General features: G+C 42.9%; 1 protein-coding gene across 2 annotated transcripts in view; it reads left to right on the top strand.

Annotated features, from left to right (window-relative positions):
* The first annotated feature begins 5,824 nt into the window (after nt 1–5,824).
* The window catches only part of CREB3L2 (cAMP responsive element binding protein 3 like 2), a 107,810-nt gene continuing 94,479 nt past the window's right edge, over nt 5,825–19,155 (top strand). The window contains exon 1 of one of the 2 annotated variants that reach the window (XM_026511638.4): nt 5,825–6,345. In XM_026511638.4, coding sequence (XP_026367423.1) covers nt 6,244–6,345 — 102 coding nt within the window. In that variant the 5' untranslated portion in view covers nt 5,825–6,243. The remainder of the gene's footprint in view (nt 6,346–19,155) is intronic. The other variant, XM_057304333.1, reaches the window with a different exon arrangement.

The raw sequence follows: 19,155 nt of genomic DNA, 5'->3' as shown, positions 1-19,155 counted from the left end.
TTTATTGAATACTCAGATTGAAAGCATATGGATGCGCTGGGATGCCATCCTTCAAGGAGGGTTTTATTTTCATGATGTGAAAATCTGTCACGTGCCCAATTCTGGACACAATTTGTCTTAATAATTAGGATGAAGGCATAGATAACATGTAGAGCAAATTTGTAAATAGATTGGCACATGGAAATATAGTAAATAATATCACAAAAAATCAGGAAAATATCTTGTTGGCTTTGTACTTGATTTTTGTTTTGGGAAAATATGACTTCTAATCATTCAGGTACCATTTATTTATCAAAAACAGAAAGGAGGCTCTGATTCAAGATGGCAGTGCGGGAGAATCCTGAACTCACATTCTACCATGGACCCACTGAAGCTACATGCAGAACAATTTCTTCTGAAAAAAAAAAAAACCCCTAACTAGCTGAGTGACTCCTATACATTGGGCAAATAAGAGAAAACCCATATCAAAATGGGTAGAAGAGCAGTAAATGGCTACATTAAGAAACAAGGAAAATCCCAACTAAACAACCTAATTTTATACCTCAAGGAATTAGAAAAAGAAGAACAAATGAAGCTCAAAGTTAGTAGAAGAGAGGAAATAACAAAGATCACAGTGGAAATAATTGACACAGAGACTTAAAAGACGATGGAAAAAAATGAAACTAAGAGACTTTTTTTAAGATTAAAAATATTGACAAACTGTTACCTAGACTCCCCAAGAAAAAAGAGAGAAAACTCAAATAAATACAATCAGAAATGAAAGAGGAAATGTTACAGCTGATATCACAGGAATATAAAGGATCATAAGAGACTGCTATGAATAATTATATGCCAACAAATTGGACAACCTAGAAGAAATGGATAAATTCTTAGAAACATACAACCTACCAAGACTGAATCATGAAGAAAGAAAAAAAAAATCTGAACAAATTACTAGTAAAGAAATTTAATTGGTTATCAAAAACCTCCCAATAAACAAAATCCAGGACCAGCTGGTTTCATTGCAGAATTCTATGAAACATTTAAAGAAAAACTAATACCAATCGTTCTCAAAATTTTCCATAAAATCGAAGAGGAGGGAACACTTCCAAACTCATTTTATGAAGCCAGCATTACCCTGATTCCAAAACCAGACAAGGACACCACAAAGAAAAAGAAAATGACAGACCAATATCCCTGATAAATATAGATGGAAAAATCTTCAACAAAATATTAGCAAACCAAAGCATTAAAAGGATGATGCACCATAATCAGGCGGAATTTATTCCAAGGATGGAAGGATGGTTCAACATTCATAAATCAATGTGATATGGCACAGTAACAAAATGAAGGGTAAAAATCATATGATTATCTCAATACATGTAGAGCAGGCATTTGACAAAATTCAACATCCATTTATAAGAAAAACTCTCCACAAAGTAGCTATAAAGGGAATATATCTTGACATAATAAAGTCCATATATGACAAGCCCACAGCCAACATCATACTCAGTGGGGAAAATCTCTAAGATCAGGAACAAGACAAGCATGCCCACTCTCAACCATTTTTATTCAAAATAGTACTGGAAGTTCTAGCCTGAGCAATTAGTCAAGAAAAAGAAATAAAAGGCATCCAGATAAGAATGGAAGAAGTAAAACTATTGCCGTTTGTAGATGACACAATATTTTATATAGAAAATCCTAAAGAGTCCACCAAAGAACTGTTAGAACTAATAAACAAATTCAATATAGTTGCAGGATACAAAAATCCCACATACAAAATCTGTTGCATTTTTATACACTAATAATGAACTATCAGAAAGAGACATTACGAAAACAGTTTCATTTACAATTGCATCAACCAGAATGAAATACCTAGGAATAAATTTAACCAAGGAGGTGAAAGACCTATAACTGAAAACTAAGACATTGATGAAAGAAATTTTAAAAAATTCAAACAAATGGAAAGATATTTCTTCATGAATTAGAAGAATTAATATTATTAAAATGTTCACATAACTCAAAGTGGTCTACAGATTCAATGTAATCCCTATCAAAATTCTAATGACATTTTCCACAGACATAGAATAAACAATCCCAAAATAGGCAAAGCAATTTTGAGAAAGTAAAACAAATCTGGAGGCATCATGCTTCCTGATTTCAAGCTATATTACAAAGCTATAGTATTGGCATAAGAACAGACAGATCAGTGGAACAGAATAGAGAGCCCAGAAAGAAACCCATGCGTATAAGGTCAACTAATTTATAACAAAGGAGCTAAGAATATACGATGGGGAAGAGCAGTCTCTTTAATAAATGGTGATGTGAAAACTGGACAGCCACAGGCAAAAGAATGAAACAAAACCACTATCTTAAACCATACAAAGAAATTAACTCAAAAGGGACTAAAAACTTGAAGGTAAGACATGAAACCCAAAAAACCCTAGAAGAAAACATAGGTGTAAGCTCCCTGACATTGGTAATGTTTGGTTTTTTGGATTTGACACCAAAACCAAAGGCAATGACAGCAATAATAAACAAATGTGGCTACATCAAACCAAAAAGACAACCTACCAAATGGCATTAAATATTTGCAAATCGCATATCTGATATGGGTTTAATATCCAAAATATATCAAGAACTGGGGTGCCTGGGTGGTTTAGTCAGTTAAGCCTTCAACTCTTCATTTCAGCTCAGGTTATGATCTCAGGGTCGTGAGATTGAGCCCTGCATCAGGCTCTGTGCTAACTGGAGAGCCTGCTTAAGATTTTTCTCTCTTCCTCTCCCTCTGACCACTGCAGTTACACACACTCTCTCTAAAATATATCTATATCTATATCTATATCTATATCTATATCTATATCTATATCTATCTATTCGTACATACATAAAAAATGTTCAACATCACTAACCATCAGGGAAAGGCAAGTGCAAAACACAATGAGATATCATCTCACACCTGTTATCAAAAACACAAGAAACAGCAAATATTGGCGAGGATGTGCAGCAAAAGGAACCCTTGTGTACCGTTGGTGGGAATGTAAATTGGTGCAGCCACTATGGAAAACAGTACGGATGTTACCCCAAAAAATTAAAAATAGAAGTATCATATGGCCCAGGAATTCCACTTCTGGGTGTTCATCTGAAGGAAACAAAACCACAACCTAGAAAAGATATCTGCAGCCCCATGATCACTGCAGCATTATTTATAATAGCCAAGACATGGAGGCAACCTAAATGTCCATCAGTGGATGAATGGATAAAGAAAATGTGGCGTATATACACAATGGAATATTATTTATCCATAAAAAGGAGGAAATCTTATCATTTGCAACAACATGGATGGACTTTGAGGGTGTTATGTTAAGTGAAATAAGTCAGACAGAAGACAAATACTGTATGATCTCATTTATATATGGCATATAAAAACAAACACAAAAAAACTGAATGTATAAATACAGAGTGTTCAGATTGGTGGCTACCACAGGCAGGAGTGGGTAGGCAGAATGGGCGAAGTGGGTCAAAAGGTATAAATTTCCTCAGGTATAAAATAAATAAGTCCTGGGAATGTAACGTACATCACATTGACTATAGCCAGACGTTGTGGTGATTTTTTTGCAATATATACAAATATTGAGTAATTATGTTGTACACCTGAAACGAAAGTAATTAGTCAATTACAATTATATGTCAATTATATCTAAAAAAAAAAAAAAAGAAAAAAGGGGAGCAAGTGCTGCTACTTTTTAAGGATGACAGAGAAGCTGGGGGAAAAAAGTCATCACACTTGCTAAGTCCTAAGAATGAGAGGGAAAAGGACAGATGCTAGACTCAAGTGTAGAACAAGAAATGAACTGGCGAGAAGTCTTGTGTACACTGAATGGAAGAAGGAAACATTAAACAAAGGAGGATGAAAAAACTCACCATTAGGGATTGTGACAGTGTTTTTGGAGTACAGGTAAATTTCATCAAACATTTAGGGCACCAACTATTATATTACTTATTTTATGAAGAAAAAATTTAGTGGCTTAAAACAACATACATGTATTACCTTTAGTGTCTGTGGGTTGGCAATCGGGGTGCAGCTTAGCTGAGTCCTCTGGTTCCGTCTCTGAGAACGTTATAGTTATCTCCAGGTTCACCTTGGGGGTGGGGGAAGGAATCTGCACCCAGAGTCACTCACATGGTTTTTAGCAGGATGCGGTTGCTTGTTGGACTGAGGGATTCATTTCCTTGCTGGCTATTGGCTGGACGTCTCCCTCAGTTCCTTGCTATGCCGGCTTCTCAATAGGGCAGCTCACATGGCAGCTGGTTTTCCTTGGAGCAAGGAAGCAAGAGAGCAAAAGAGATCAAGCAAGTGAGAAGCCAGAATCTTTCTTGAAAGCCCATTACTTTTGCCGTATTCCGTGTTTTGAAGGCAGTCCAGCCCACACTGAAGGTTAGGGAGTTACACAAAGGTATAAACACCAGGAGCCCGCATAATTGGAGCCATCTTCGAAGCTACCACATGGGGCGTAACTAGGGGCTGACTTCGTCAAAAGCAGAAATGCTTGATAGATAAATGTTTGTATCCCAACATTAAGGAGGATGTACATGTTTCTAACTTACTCATGTTGAGGGTTATGCTAAAACGATGTGGTGAAGGAGGGAGCTGATTAAAAAATGAAAATCAAGGGCCAAGAGAAAAATGAGAAACCTATTACACAAAGAAGGTACATGCCCATAAACTGGAATTTCTACTCAATATTAAAATATTCTCAAAAGTCCCAGGAGATAGGACCAGAGAAATGGAAGAGTTCATATGACAATCTGCTGCTTAAGACAACAGAGTTCCAAGACCTTTGACTGACCCCACTCACCAAGAAATACTTACAAAGGAGAGGAATACTTAATTTCTGAATGTGCCACTGAAAGAAACTTTTAAAGACAATTGGCAGACTCCTTTATATTTAAAATGAACAAACTAATTAAAAATGCCAAAAACAAAATGAGCAAATTATATTTTCAATGACTTTGTTTCCCTTAAAGAGTGAGTCTAAAACGGAAGAAAAATCACAGTGTTGGGGGACGCTTACCTGACTGAGCCACCCGGTGTCCCCGAATTCAAGGTCTTAACTCACAGCTCTTTAGGATCTGGAAAAGCAAGCCATTGGCTTTTATCAAAAGTGTCTGCAGAGTGAATTGAAAGAAAAAAAAAAAAAAAAAAGCGAAGCCCATAAAAAAACATGTCAGGAGAAGAGCATAGCAGGAGGGCGAAAATGTGATGAACAACCTGACAATTTGCTAGAACTGTGCTAGTACAAATTCATGCACAATGGGGAAAATTTATATTTGTGAATATGTAACTTATTTTTTAAAAATCTCGAAACTCAAATGAGCTAATCTACATTAAGAAAATGGTTAAGACCATATGTAAATATATACTATTTAAGACAGTATATAAATCTGCCCACACAGCGGCTCTCTTTCCTTCCAGAAGCGCGCGCTAACTTTTGTGGATTCTAAGCAAAGGTATTGAGTTCACCCTCCCTCCTTTATGAAATGTATTCTTGTCGCTATTTGATTGGCTATTCCTCCCAGGCGCCCCTTAATCATTGGCTACAGTTCCAGTCCATCACTCCCAGACTCAAGAACTCCATTGGTCCGCTGCCTCAAAGAGCGGTGGCTGGTTTCGCTCTGGCAGGAGTTCCCCGGTGACGCCAAAGGCGCTCCCCGCCCACATTCCAAAGCCTGGGCAGAGACTTCCCGCTGCCCAGCCTTTCCGGGCGGGACGGGGCGGAAAGCCAGACTTCTGATTGGATAGGGCGGGCGAGGTGAGTATCCGATTGGTCACTGCCCTAGAGGGAGGTGGAGTCATAGTTGGGACCTGGAGCCGAACTGAGGAACCCTGGGGAGTCTCAAAGTTTGTGTCTGGAGCGGTAGTGGAAAGTGGGCTTATTGCGAAGGGATTTTTCTTGGGATGAGAGCTGATCTCCTGCCTTCATTTTGGATAAGCGCCCTGCTTTAAGCCCGTTAGCCTTCAGCTAGATCCCTGGACAGCCTGTCTCCCCCGGCAATTCTCGATTTCCGAGGACACCGGACGGGAGCCCTTGGCAGTACTCCCTCAGGCAGAGCAGAGAACGTTTTCCCTTTTTAAGTGCATAAGCTTCAGGCACACGCGCACGCACGCACACACCCCGCGGAGCCGGACCTTACTCTCCGAGGCGGCTCTGCCCGCTCCCCTCCTGCCCTCAGCATCCTCGGCCCAGCGTCCCTCGGACCAGCATGGAGGTGCTGGAGAGCGGGGAGCAGAGCGTCCTGCAGTGGGACCGCAAGCTGAGCGAGCTGTCAGAGCCCGGGGAAACCGAGGCTCTTATGTACCACACGGTGAGGACTCGGCGGGGCGGGGAAGGGGTGGCTTGCAAGGGGGAAGTATTGTCATTAAAGGAACAACTGGGGACAGGGACCTGGGAAGGAAGTATTCGGGAAGAGACAGGCATGCCCACGATGAGGAGATCTAGGGAGAGGTGTGGTTTTCCCCTCTGAACAGGTAAATGTGGGCCGCTGGCCCTTTTAAAGTTCAGTAATAGTAATGACAGTTTGTATGCCGTTGGCAGTTCATATCCTACTCCCGAGTCTTTTTCACATCTGCAATATCATTAGCTCTTGCTCTCAGTATTGTAAAGCAGAAGGGGGAGGTGGTGGAGAATAATATGCCACTGTTGAGTTTGCTACTGATTTTTTTTGGAAGGCTTTAAAAAAACTAAACAAAGTAGGCATTTTCTTTCCTTCGCTGTCATATTCTCTCTCTCTCTCTTTACTTTTTTGTTTATATTTCAGGAAGTACACGTGTGTGTGTGTGTGTGTGTGTGTGTGTGTGTTTTGGAAAAGCCCCTTTTATATTAGGAGAGAGGCTACGTTATTTGGTTTCTTTAGCTGTACAGCCAAGAAATCTGCTTCCTCTCTCTTCAGAGGAAAGCTCAGCAGAGCATGGAAAATCTGAGGCAGTTGCATATTTCAGAAAAGCTTTGGAGAAGGTGGGAAGGCTCACCAGTTCTTTGTTCAGTCTTATGCCTCAGGGACCCGTTTGGGGATTGAACTGTCACAGGACTACTGCACATTTCTTTTAGAAGTTTCAATTTCGCATTTTTGGTATTAAATTTGCAAAATGAAATTCTGTTTCCAACAGCCAGCAATGTTAATATGATTTTATGTGAGATCTGTTTGTTTCTTATAAATGCAGAAGTTTGTAATGAGAGAGTGAGAGAGAGAGAACGCTAATGGGAAAACGAGAAGCCTGGCCGTTTCCCCTTCATGATTTTTTTAAGGGGGTCAGTGCCAGGATATTTGAAACTTTTGCAAAATGGCCTGCTGGCTCCACCTCCTTGGCCTTTGCCTCTGGTTGACGTTATTTTGGGAAAAGGGATGAGGGCCTCCCAGTGATTCCCACCCGAGCATTTGTGATGGCTGAGAATGGCTTGTGGAAAAAATGCAGAGTGCAGGGCCGAGAGGGAGCGGTAGTTCATGCTGGGGCAAAAGCCAGATGTGTAGTGTGATCTGGGTTTTGCTCACTGAGGCTTTCCCTGAGGAGACCACGTGGGCTGCATTTGGACTGAGGGCCCAGATGTGCTTCCTGTTGTCAGTACAGAACTTAGAGCCCATTGGTCCTCAGATATCTTCTGGTAATTGGGTGCTCCAGGTGTTTCTACTGACAGGGACTGCATTTTAACTGTGTGTGTGTGTGTTGGGGGGAGCAGTTCTTCTCTTTTGTTCTTAAACGTACTGTGAAAATGTGTCATCCAGCAGCTGTGGCATGAATTATGCACAGGCGTACATACACATTCCCTTTCAGCCCGTGACAGACTAGGATTTGAGACGCTACCTGTGACTATGACATTGAGTCCAGACAGAGCAGTTTGGACTGGCTCTAATTAAGATCTTTATGCGCAGTTTCAAGGGTAGAGACCTTACATTCCTTTTGGTGTTAAGGGCTCAGTTTGTGTAAGTTGTTGTGATGAAGCAGTGATGTGGGATTATTTTTCTTCTCATTTTATTTAATTTTTTTTTTAACGACTTTTATGTCTACACTTAGGGATGTGTCTCTCCTCTGGGCGGCTCACTCATATAAAATGCCACTCTTCCTTGCTCCAAGTCATTGCCAACACACTGTGTATGTGAATTAGTGTTGAAAGAGGTATTGCATTTAGTAGCACAGACGACTGGATTATATTCCTTCTAAACTAAGGGGAGTTTGGCAGATTTGAAAATAGATAACTTTCCCATCTGTTTCTTGAACTCTGTGGGGTATCCAGTTGCAGAGCTGGTTATTGCAGCTATTTGTCCAAAATGTGGAATAGCCTGACCTCCAGGTCTAAATAGGGATTTAGTTACCACATGCATGATTGCTAATGCCCTGTTTTAGCAAAACCCGTCACCTGCCTGATTTTAAAAACATAGAAGGTTCAAATTGCCTGAGGCTGGGATTGTACCGTCTCTGGGACTTCTGTGAACCATCAGGAGCAATGTTTTTCTCATTTGGTTAGTTGTAAAGGAGACTTCTTGGTTCAGAAGGACAAAGGCTTAGAGGGGACAGGACAGACGTCTGCGAAATAATGAAGGACACGGATAGAATGAATATGCACTTGCTTATTAGATCCTAACTTATTAGAGTGTTGGGCTTCTTCTTGAAGCTTAAAAAACAGTTTCCATACAGATGACAACATATTATTTTAAATCAGTGAGTAGTACTTTTATGAACACTGTTGTTTTTGGAGTATGTACAGGCTAAAAGTGGGTTTAGAAAAGATGGCGGATCTAAAAATGAGGAGTGTGTCTCTTTTCTGGTTTGAAATTATTGTGAGAAAACTCGTTCCTTCCCCTAAACCTTCCTGGATGCTGGAGATTTCTAACACATATGTCGTGTTCCTCTAAGAGTCTGTGCAAATTACATTTCTGGGAATTCGTTGTGGGATTTTGTAATTTAAAGAGCAAAACAGGCTATGCATTTTATCTACTTATATATACACAGCTCATATTCAAAAGGATGCTCAAGAAATGGATACTTGTTTCTGGCAAGGGAGCCTGGGGATTGGAAGTCGAGAGAGAGAGCCGGGGTGAGGGAGTTATTTACATACTGTCCCTTTTGTACTGTTCTAATTTTTACCTCCTGAATGTATTTAGAAAACGTAAAATTAAAGCTTAAAGGCACCATGTAACACTGGACTAGAGGTAATTTTGGTCTGAGTCTCCCTAGGGGAAGAGGGGATCTGGTGCTCCATTAAAACTCAACACTTGCCAAGTCAGTGGAGGCCTTGTGAAAAGAGGAGGAAGCAGGAGCGCTTGGTGGAAAGGGGCTCTAAGGATGGAGGATTAACCGTCAGTCTGGGTCTGATAAACTTTATGATCGTGGTAACTTTCTTATATCTCAATTTAAGAATCTGGAAAATAAGGATTTTTTTTTCAATTTTTGCAGTGATTTTAATCTTTGTAAAAAAAACTCTACAATAGGAACTACGAAGTTTTCGCAAACATAATGGCAGACATTCTGCTTGTTTTCAAAGCTCTTCATATAAATCCAGTACTTCGTAAGTTTGTTTAGTGGTTATGCACTAAAATTTTATATCTAGTTGGTGCTTAAAGTGAAATGACTGATTCCAGATAGTGAGAGGTAGAGAGTTAAGGGGATGTTTAACCTGCCTGGTATCCGGATGCAAAGGTCATCTGGCTTCCACATCTGTCACTGAGTGCTGGGATGCAGTTGGCTAATGTCACAGGCTGGTGGTTTCCCCTTCCTCCTGGCTGGCTCAGCGACTCCTGTGGCTCCAGTGGGATACTGAAGCTTTTGGGTTGATGTTCCACCTTGGAGACAACTATTGTTGCCCTGGTCAGGTTCTGAGGGGGAACCTGGGCTCCTCCTGGCTTGAGAAGATCATTACTTGTCATCTGATCTCCACAAACTGAAGGATGAGTAATGAGTTCTAGTAGGAGAATTGCAAAGCAAATATACTTTGTCTTCAAGGCCCTCACTTCACCTTTCTTGACCTTTGTTTTCATGTTTTCCTCCCTTCTTGGACCCCAAGTACTCACTGTAATGGTATTCTCTAACTCCCCTTAAATTTTGCTCTCATGAAAGATTTGATGAGCTTACACTGAATATTTAAATATTAGTAAGGCTTAACATATGACCCCTAAATGGGCATTTATATTTAACAGTAATTACTTCAGCTCAAAAGGTTGGATCTCTAAATGGAGAACTTAAGGCAATACCTAGGTTGTAGGGGAAGAATATTTGGGGAGTCGAGGGAGCGCTCACTATTCTTCTATTCCATATATGTGGCCCTTATTCATAAGGCAACCAGCTACCTGTCTTGCTAATTATCTATGATCTAAAGGATTTTCAATGGCTTTGACCCATTATATTTTTGTCTCTGAAATTGTTCTCATGGTGATAACACAGGTTGGGGGAAGGTAGACTCAGGCACAGCTCTGAAAGATGAGAGGGCAGTACTGAGTTTTGTGCTTGCCCTCTTTCTTGAAAGACCCCCAAATAATAATGTTGTGTGGAAGCAGAGTTGTCTGATGAGAAGCTGATCTTGCAAGAAATGAGACATTGCTTCTAGATTAATAATTGCATTAAATTATAATGTTTGCAGCTGTCAGTAAGTGAAATTGATTCAGACTGCTATACAATATTTAAATTATTATGTCATGTCATAGGAGGCCTAGAAGTATAGCACCATGTTTGGATGATTCGGCAACTCCTCTATTTATTTTTTAAAAGATTTTATTTACTTATTTGACAGAGAGAGAGAGAGCACAAGCAGGGGGAGCAGAAGAGGGAGAAGCAGGCTCCCCACTGAGCAGGGAGCCTGATGCGGGCCTGATCCCAGGACCCTGGAATCATGACCTGAACTATAGGCAGATGCTTAACCGACTGAGCCACCAGGTGCCCCTGAGCAACTTCTTTAAATGCCATCCATCTATGGGCAGATTTCATCTTTGGGTTGAACGCAACCAGAAAACAGCTCATTTCCAGATGAGTTTTGGGTGTTGGATTCAAAATGTCAATATCCAGAGGAAAAAGAGAGGTTAAGTCTTCCCTTGTCCCTTTTTAGGGTGGAAGAAACTTTTTTCAGAAGCCCACCTGCTGATTTCTCTTTGAGCTTCAGCGGCAAGGATTGGGTCACTTGACCATCTTAAAACCAATGGCTGGAAAGGGATTTACATGATTGGCTCAGAGTAGTCATTGAGGGATTGAGGAGCTGTTGGTGGCTCAATCAGCATGTAATGATCATTAGAAAAATTGAGTTGACAGTCCTTTCTTTAGTGTGTTTAACCAGTGGCTGTTTTCCTCAAAGAGATAGGCTAGCAAATGGAAAATATTTTAAAATCCACAATAATTAGCCTTGGAAATGAAAGATCAAACCGAGTCCTGTGCCCCTTGCAAAGCTGTAAGAGTATTATTTAGCTGTGATAATAGCACCCAATGAAGGAAGACTATAGACACAGGACTGGCCTCTGAAATGCACAGAAAGGCTATCAGGGAGGAGGGTGTGCTGCGGTGTCCCAACCCACTAACTAGGAAATGTAGAATTAACTATATTATCTGACCCATCTGTATCAGGGTCAAATATTGGGGCCGGAGGTACCTAAGGAAGCCTGCAATCATGCTTATCGTGCAAGCCAAGAATGCCTTGTTTTGATCGAGGTCCACACAACCTCAGATCAGCAGGTGGAAAGCTGAATGTCAGTTTTCAAAGAAGCTGTTGTTTTTTCAGTTGCTTATGGCTATTCTAATATTGATAAGCCCGTGTGTGCTAGTTGGCATCTTGAGCTGCCTGCCTCAGCCTGGCTAGGCTCTGACCCATCTGCTGTCTTGGGCCAAATGGTCCTCGGCCTTGGTGGGGCGTCTAGTAGGGTTTTGGGCCTACGGCTGTAGGATGTCTGAATTGTCCAAGAGAGTAATTTTATGGATGAGGGGAGTGTTCATGTTCCCGGCGGCGGCAGAGTCAGGATTGAAAGAAAATGATGAGACCCATGATCTTTGGGTCAACCTTGAGCCTATTCCTCTTCCTCCCTGCTCATCACATGCTCACCGTCTCTTTCAAATGAAATTCTAAGTGACCTCGATTTTCCCTGTAATCGAATCCTATGGGTCATCTACGAGGTACATTGGCCTGTTTTATCTACGAAGAATCTGAGGCCTAGACCATTAAGGGGATTTGCTCAGCTGAAACACAAGCTCCTTGAGGACAGGGGACATGACTTTGGCTTTTCTGTATTCCCATGATGCTTAGCCATGTGCAGGATACTCAGAGATACACAATAATTCCTTGATGCCTAATTAAGTGGAGTGGAATGAGGCAGTCTTGGAGAATGGATAAGCTTGCTGGTCTTGACCTCTTTTGTTCATATATTTTTTTAAACTCTGAATTCTTGTAAATGCTTCTGGAAATCTGAAAATTTAGTGTGAAAGCGACATGGGTAATTCAGCATCAATATCTTTTCTTGTTTAGTTTATGGAGAACAAGGTGGGAGCGTGGGTGATTGTCGAACAGCCCTGGTCTCCACTGGAGTGGAGGGCAGCTTGGAGGAAAGGGTGGGCTTCGGAGCCAGGCAGATTCGGTGTCAGGGGTCACTGGTTCTCCAGTGACCTTGGGCAAGGTACCTCACATATCACTGCCTGGCCCATAATAGATTCGCTTCTCTACTGTCTCCCCTGAGTGAACTGTCTTCTCTCTGGGGAAGAGATGCCCCGACCTCAGGAGTCTGACATCACTCAGGAAGCATGGGGGCCTGTTATTAGTCTCTCTCACACATCCTCATTTCCTGTCCTCCCCAGCTCCTACCTTCTGCTGTAAACACAGGTCTCTGCCTTGAACACATGTTTGCCAGATGCTGTTGCCCCTTCTTGCTCATTTTTTCCCCCTCTTGTTTACTGCCAGGTTTTCTCAAATAAGTAGTCAATACCTACTGCCTGCACGTCCTTCCTTTCTACTTACTTCTGCACCCTGTCAGTTCTGGTTCCCACTGTTGCTAGAAGCTCCTGCAACTTCTCTCTAACCACTACATCTAGTCTTCTCTCTGTCCTAACCTGCTAGGCCTCATGGAAGTAATTTCGCAGCATTGACTACAGGTCATTTTTGCTTTGGCTTCCATGATGCTCTGGTGGGCTCAGCTTTTCCTTCTTCACTGGCTTCCTTGCTACCTGTGAAATGTGAGCGTTTGGTACTTGGCCTTTTGTTCTTTCTGTACGCTCCCCTGGGCTCCTCTATCACCTTTAATACAACTGGTTCTCAGATCTTTGTATCTATTATTTGTCTACTGATGAAAAGTGGGAGCTCTTTGGTATAACCCAAGATTCTTCTGGGCCCTCATTCTCTCTGGAAGAACTCTGACTGGGTAATCCTTGAATCTTCACGACACATCACTCTAAGAGTAGGGGACACTTTGAACCCCCTTTATCACTGCACCTCATTTATCTCAGGGAATGTTTACTGACTCAGCTCTCCTGCAGTATCAACCCATGAGAAGCTCACAGGTCATCACGGGGACGCTTCTAGAGTCAGTGTCACCCATCAGATGCGAGCTGTGTTTTGGCTGGGCTTGTGCTTCTTCTACGGGTTTGAGGAACGCTTTGTGGTGTTCCGGGGTTATATGTCCGATTTTTTCTAGGACTGAAGGTCGATGCAAACATCAGACATAACTTCTTAGAATCATGTACCATATATTCCTCTGTTTTGTATAGCTGCCGTCGAGCTCAGTTGCCATTGCCTCATGTTGAACTGCCTGCCTCTGAATTGCTGTCTTCTGGAGTAGTTTATTTACCTAAACTGTGCTGACGTTACTGAAGAGCTTTGAGGTTTTTTAAGAATTGAGATGGGTTACTCTGAGCCACCCACATTCCTATGCCTGCGTCTCATTAGAAGTTTCAATGGCGGCTCTTGGAGCAGAGTTTTTCTTTGGCGCATCAGTCATTTTGTAGTGTGAACTCGTCGTGTTGCAAGTTGCTGGACATTCTGGGTCTCCCTTTATCCGGCTGTAAAATCCTATGTTTGTATCACACGGCCCCGGAGGTTTTTTTTTAACCCCATAGTTCTGTTCTGGGTATCCTGCTTCTACCTTTGAAAGGCTCTCAGCTTTAAAAAATGATTTAAAACACCAACAAGAAGATTGAGTTGATTGCCTGTATCATTGGGGCAACTCAGTTGGCAGATGTTGTGTTGCATTTTATAGCCTCTCTTTCCTGACTCAAGACCTTGCTTCAGTAGAACCCAGACAAAATAAAGAATGGAAAAACAGAGAGGCACAGAGAGGTAGGAAACATTTTTTTAACATCAGGAGAAAAAAAAAAAGTCCTCTTCAGACTTCTTGGCAATTAAGAGGAGTCTGGGGGAAAAAAAAATCCACAAACAGTTTCCTAGTTGTCTGAGTGGAAAATCCTGGTTTTTAACATTTCATATCTTGGAAATGTCTGAATAGTTTTTGTTTAAAGGGAAATTCCTTTTGGCTGAGAAAGAGCCTTCAGGATTCAAACTGATAGGGTGATGTTTTTAGAAAACTTGGAGGAAATAAGGATTTGTGATGAAAGCGCTTTCTCACTGGCCAATTGTGTTAAACAGAAATTCAAATCCAAGGTTACCAATCATAGCATTGTAAAGGTTGAGCTATTAACTCCTTCCTTCCCGTGGCTTCCTGTCCATGCATCCTGGGGAAACTTCTCTCATAGCCGGTCCTTCCTCCAATTTGAGGAACTTAATGAATTGCTTTGCTAAACCTGTACGTGTTCTAGGCAAGAGGATATAAATTCTTGACCTTGTGGCTCTCCTGGTTGAGGGGGAAGGAAGCTATATAAACAAGTCATTAAATACCTGGTGTACATTTTGCATTAGAGCTGTATTCAAAGTATTTCTGGAGCACAGAGGATGGAATGACAATTCCAAAGGAGGTGAAGAGTGTGGGAACACATCACAGAGCAGGTGATATTTATAGCAGGTCCTGACATATAAACAGGAGCTCTCTAGGCAGTGGGAACAGCAAGTGGAGAGTTGGAATGTGGAAAATGTCATGGTTGATTCTAGAAATCCCAAATAGTTTTATGTACTTTGAGAGTACTCTATGACAGGTGTTGGGAGATATGATAAGATCATAAAAGGTCTGCATGCCTTGTTAACCATTTGGATGTTCTTTTGTGGGCAGTGGAGTGGGAGGCTGCTGGGCCTTTAAGGAGAGGGACAGGAGGAAAAATGTGTTTTAGAAGGGAAACCCTAGTGGGTATGAAGAGTGGATTGGAGGGTAGAATTAATGGTGGCAAGATGATCTGTGGCTGGCTTTTTCATCCATGAGGTTGAACAAGACACTGCGAGGTCCTTGAACCTGACAGAGAGGAGCACACGAATAAGCAAGGGCTAAGAGCTAGACTGGGAGACTTGGTGACCTTGGGGGATGGGAGGGATCTGGGAGGCCTCCTGTTTTCTGAAGTGGCAGACTGAGTTGGCCATGCTTCCAGTGACCTGAAAGGGGATATTTAGACGTGGAATGAGTTTGGTGGGGAAAATAATGAGTTTGCTTTCAGACATAGTGAGTCTGATGTGTTCATGGAACCTCCAGGAGCTCTGTTTCAAAGGCACTTGGGAACTTGGGTTTGGAGTTTGGAGAAAGGTCTGGTCTGCAGGTGTAGACTGGGATGTTGCAAGTCTAGTGGGGATCAGTGAAGCTCATAGCCCGCAGAAGCTGGTCCAGGGAGGTTAGCTGAGAGTGAAGAGTGAGGGGAAGGCCAAGGACGGAGCCCTGGGGGCCCCAGAAGGGTTGGCTGGGGACCAGGAATCTGCAGATGGGACTCAGAAAGAACCGGCAGGAAAATGTGGAGAAAATCCAGGAAAATCCCATCACAGGAACCAAGAGAAGAGCTCGTTGCTACAGAGTGGTGAAGATAAAGGCTGAGTATGGCTTTCACCTGGCTTCAAGGACTGTGTGCAGGTCGGCTCAGCACAGCACCTGTGTCTCAGGGCCACAGCAGCCTCCCCGTGGTCTGAGCCCGTGGCACGCTCTGTGGCATTGTGTTTCAGGAGCGGAGGCCTGGCTTCCGGGCAGGAGCGGAAGGCCGACGGACAGGAACTAGGAGTAAAGAGGCATGGTGGATAAATAGACAACACTGCCTCTTTCTTTCCTTTGTTTTTGTATAAACCTGAAAGGAATCCTTAATATTGGCCTTGGAGACTGTCAGGGTGCCCATGCCCTTTTATGAGGGTACTTTTTTCATTCTTCTCTCTAGGCTGAGACAATCTGTCCCTGGATGTCCTTCTGGTTCATGACTAGGAGTTTGTGCATGTGTTCCTTTGTGTACATGTCATTTCTGGCCTTGGGGCATACAAAAGGCTGGTTTCTGGACTTTGACACCTGTATGAGAGTGTTGGGATTTGCCAAATGCCTGTAAGGTTTGAGCCTTTTCCTTTCTTTATTTCTTCTGATTCTTCCCATGAAAAAAGTATCGGGTAGACCCACTGATGACCAAAGATGAGTTTGATCACAGATACACCAACAGTATTCAATAGGAAAAAAAAAAAAAGCTAAATGGCTCCATTTTTGTATGATATACTAATAGGGGCAGGTGAGGACAAATGGTTTTGTTATAAGGATAGGAGTCTGAGGGTTTTCCAGTGGAAGGAACATTAAAATAAATGATGCAGCTTCAAAGGAAATGTGCAGCTGCAAGAAGTGCCTGGGTTTCAGGACCTGCAAAGGGGACTCTGGCGGGACATCCTGCTGCCCTCCCCGGCCCCCTGCATGTCCCCTGCACGCTGGGGCTGGCTCCTACCTTTGTTCTCTGCTGTGTGGGCGCCCTCAGTCCTCCGTGGTCCATGAGGAAGAGGCATGGGAGGGGGAGCTGTGCAGCCAGGACCCAGGGCCAGCACAGGAGGGGTGAAGGAAGAGGGAGTGGGGAGGAAGGAGAATTCCGCTTCCCTGCTGCCCAGGGAGGAAGCAGGTGGTCCCTCTCAGCCCGCCATGGCGCAGACACCTGTGAGGAGACACGAAGTTTGGGAACCACCCCCAATTCCAGCTGCAGTGTGGGGTGAGTGGTCTCTTGGCTGACCGGGAAATGGATGATTTTTTATCCCATTATTTCAGTAACGAAACATCTTATGCATTGGAAGTACCAATGTGTACAAACTTAAAAAAATAGACCTAATTTTTTAGAATAGCTTTAGGTTCACAGTAAAACCGAGCAGAAGGTACCGTGAATTCCTGTACACCCCCTGCCTCCCCGCACCGCACGCAGCCTACCCCCCTGGCGACATCCCGCTGCTATGAACTTTGGAACATGGATTCGTAAGCTGGGATTACCTGTGGCAGCTTTTGATTTTAACTTGGCTTTTTAAAAAGTATGTTGACTAATTGAATTTAAGTAAAAAAAATAAATAAAATCAGTCACAGACAAGGTTCCTTTTGTAGTCCAACAAGAGGCCAGATTGTCCCACAAGGGCCTGAAGTGTGGGGGGAGGGCAGTATTTTGTTTTGTTTTAATAAAATCTTACATCAAACAATTTAGGAGCAGACCTATGGATTTCAGTAGAATACAATTAAAAAGTTAAAATATGGTATTTCCCCCACCCCCAACTTTCCATTTACAAATGGGGTAAAGGACGCTGTCCTTTGGGAAAAAGGGTGGGATCGAGAGGGGAAATACCATATTTTTTTTGTAACCAAAGTGCCCAAAGCCCATCTTTGTAGCTGTGACTTTTAACTTCCTACCCTTCCTACCCTGAAATGGTATTCATTTCTGAAGCATGGCCAGGAGTTGTTTTTCTGGTTCTGCTCTGGATTTGCAAGTTTTCTTTCCAGGGCTCTTGGCAGCCCATGACCCACATTTGGGAGCAGCTGGAAGGCCTGGCACTCTGGGCTGAAGAGGCGGAGGAGAACCGAGCCCAGGTGGACACAGACCTGCCCCCCTTGGGCGCCAGGGCATCGCTTTCTTTTGAAGGTACCCACCAACCCCAGCCGTCTTGAGCGGCGGCATTTTCGTGTGTGATGAGAACGAGAAGCAGAAAACTAGCAGCCAGAAAACCATTTGGTGTTTCAGCTTGTTTACATATTTGGAAGATGAGGTGGGTCGAAACCCAGTGTTTCCTTCTGATTTAAATACACACTTATAGGAGGAAACTGAAATTAAGCCTGGGCCAGCTGAGAGGTGGGATGCTTGAGTAACTGAGCGTGATGAATGTGCAGCTTTCTCATTCCTACCCTTCCTCTTTCTGGTGTGGGATTCTGAAGGTCCCGATGTCTGCCAATGGCTCAGCCACTGGGGACGGGGGCTCTAGAAAAGACAGGGATTTGGAGGCAGCACGAACTTCATAGCCCTTACCACCAGCAAGCCATGATTTCTTCAGTGCTTCCAAGCCCTTTGTTGGCCCGGCACTCATGGGCAGTGATGTTGTCTGCCGGGTGCACCGAAGCAGTGGGTGAGGCTGGTCACAGCCCAGGGGTCCGTCCGCTCCAGCCTCTGCCTGGGACCCTCCTTAGACACCCTGGGTGGGGAGCTACCAGAACAGTCCTGGGCACAGCTTAGGTATGCAATGCAATATCTGCTGCTTGAGTGAACGAATCCGTGACTCTGGGCTTACAGTCTGGTGCTAACACTCCTCCTCCCTTCTGAGGCTAGCTCACAGGCCATGAGCAAGGGTGAGTGACAGGGTATGAATAATGTGTCTATCTCCATGCCTGGTGTGTGGCCACTGCTTAGGAGATAGTAGTTCCCTGTGCTCCTTTTTTTTTTTTTTTTTTTTTTTTTACTTCAGTAATTTCAGGGATGCCGAGGAAGAAAACCCTTGCTGAGTTCTAAACTTCAGGGGAAAACAACCAACCAAACAATAAAGCCTCTCTAATATGACCTAATTGTATGTATGCACGTATGTGTGTGTGTGTATTTACTTTCTCCAGTTTTATTGAGATATAATTGACATCTAACATCGTGTTGTGTAAGTTTAAAGCGCGCAGCATGATGACGTGATATGTGTATCTATTCAAAATGATCACCGCGATAAGTTGAATTAACGTCTGTCACTTCACATAGTTGCAAATTCATTTTCGTGGGATGAGAGCTTTTAAGATCTCTCTCAGCTACTTTGAAATATATAATACAGTGTTGTTAACTATAGTCGTTGTCTTGTGCCCACACCTCCGGAACCTATTTGTCTTATA

Source organism: Ursus arctos, unplaced genomic scaffold (assembly GCF_023065955.2).
Source record: "Ursus arctos isolate Adak ecotype North America unplaced genomic scaffold, UrsArc2.0 scaffold_3, whole genome shotgun sequence".
NCBI classification, from domain to species: domain Eukaryota; kingdom Metazoa; phylum Chordata; class Mammalia; order Carnivora; family Ursidae; genus Ursus; species Ursus arctos.
The sequence above is the reverse complement of the archived record's forward strand: the minus strand, read 5'-3'. Positions and strand labels throughout refer to the sequence as shown.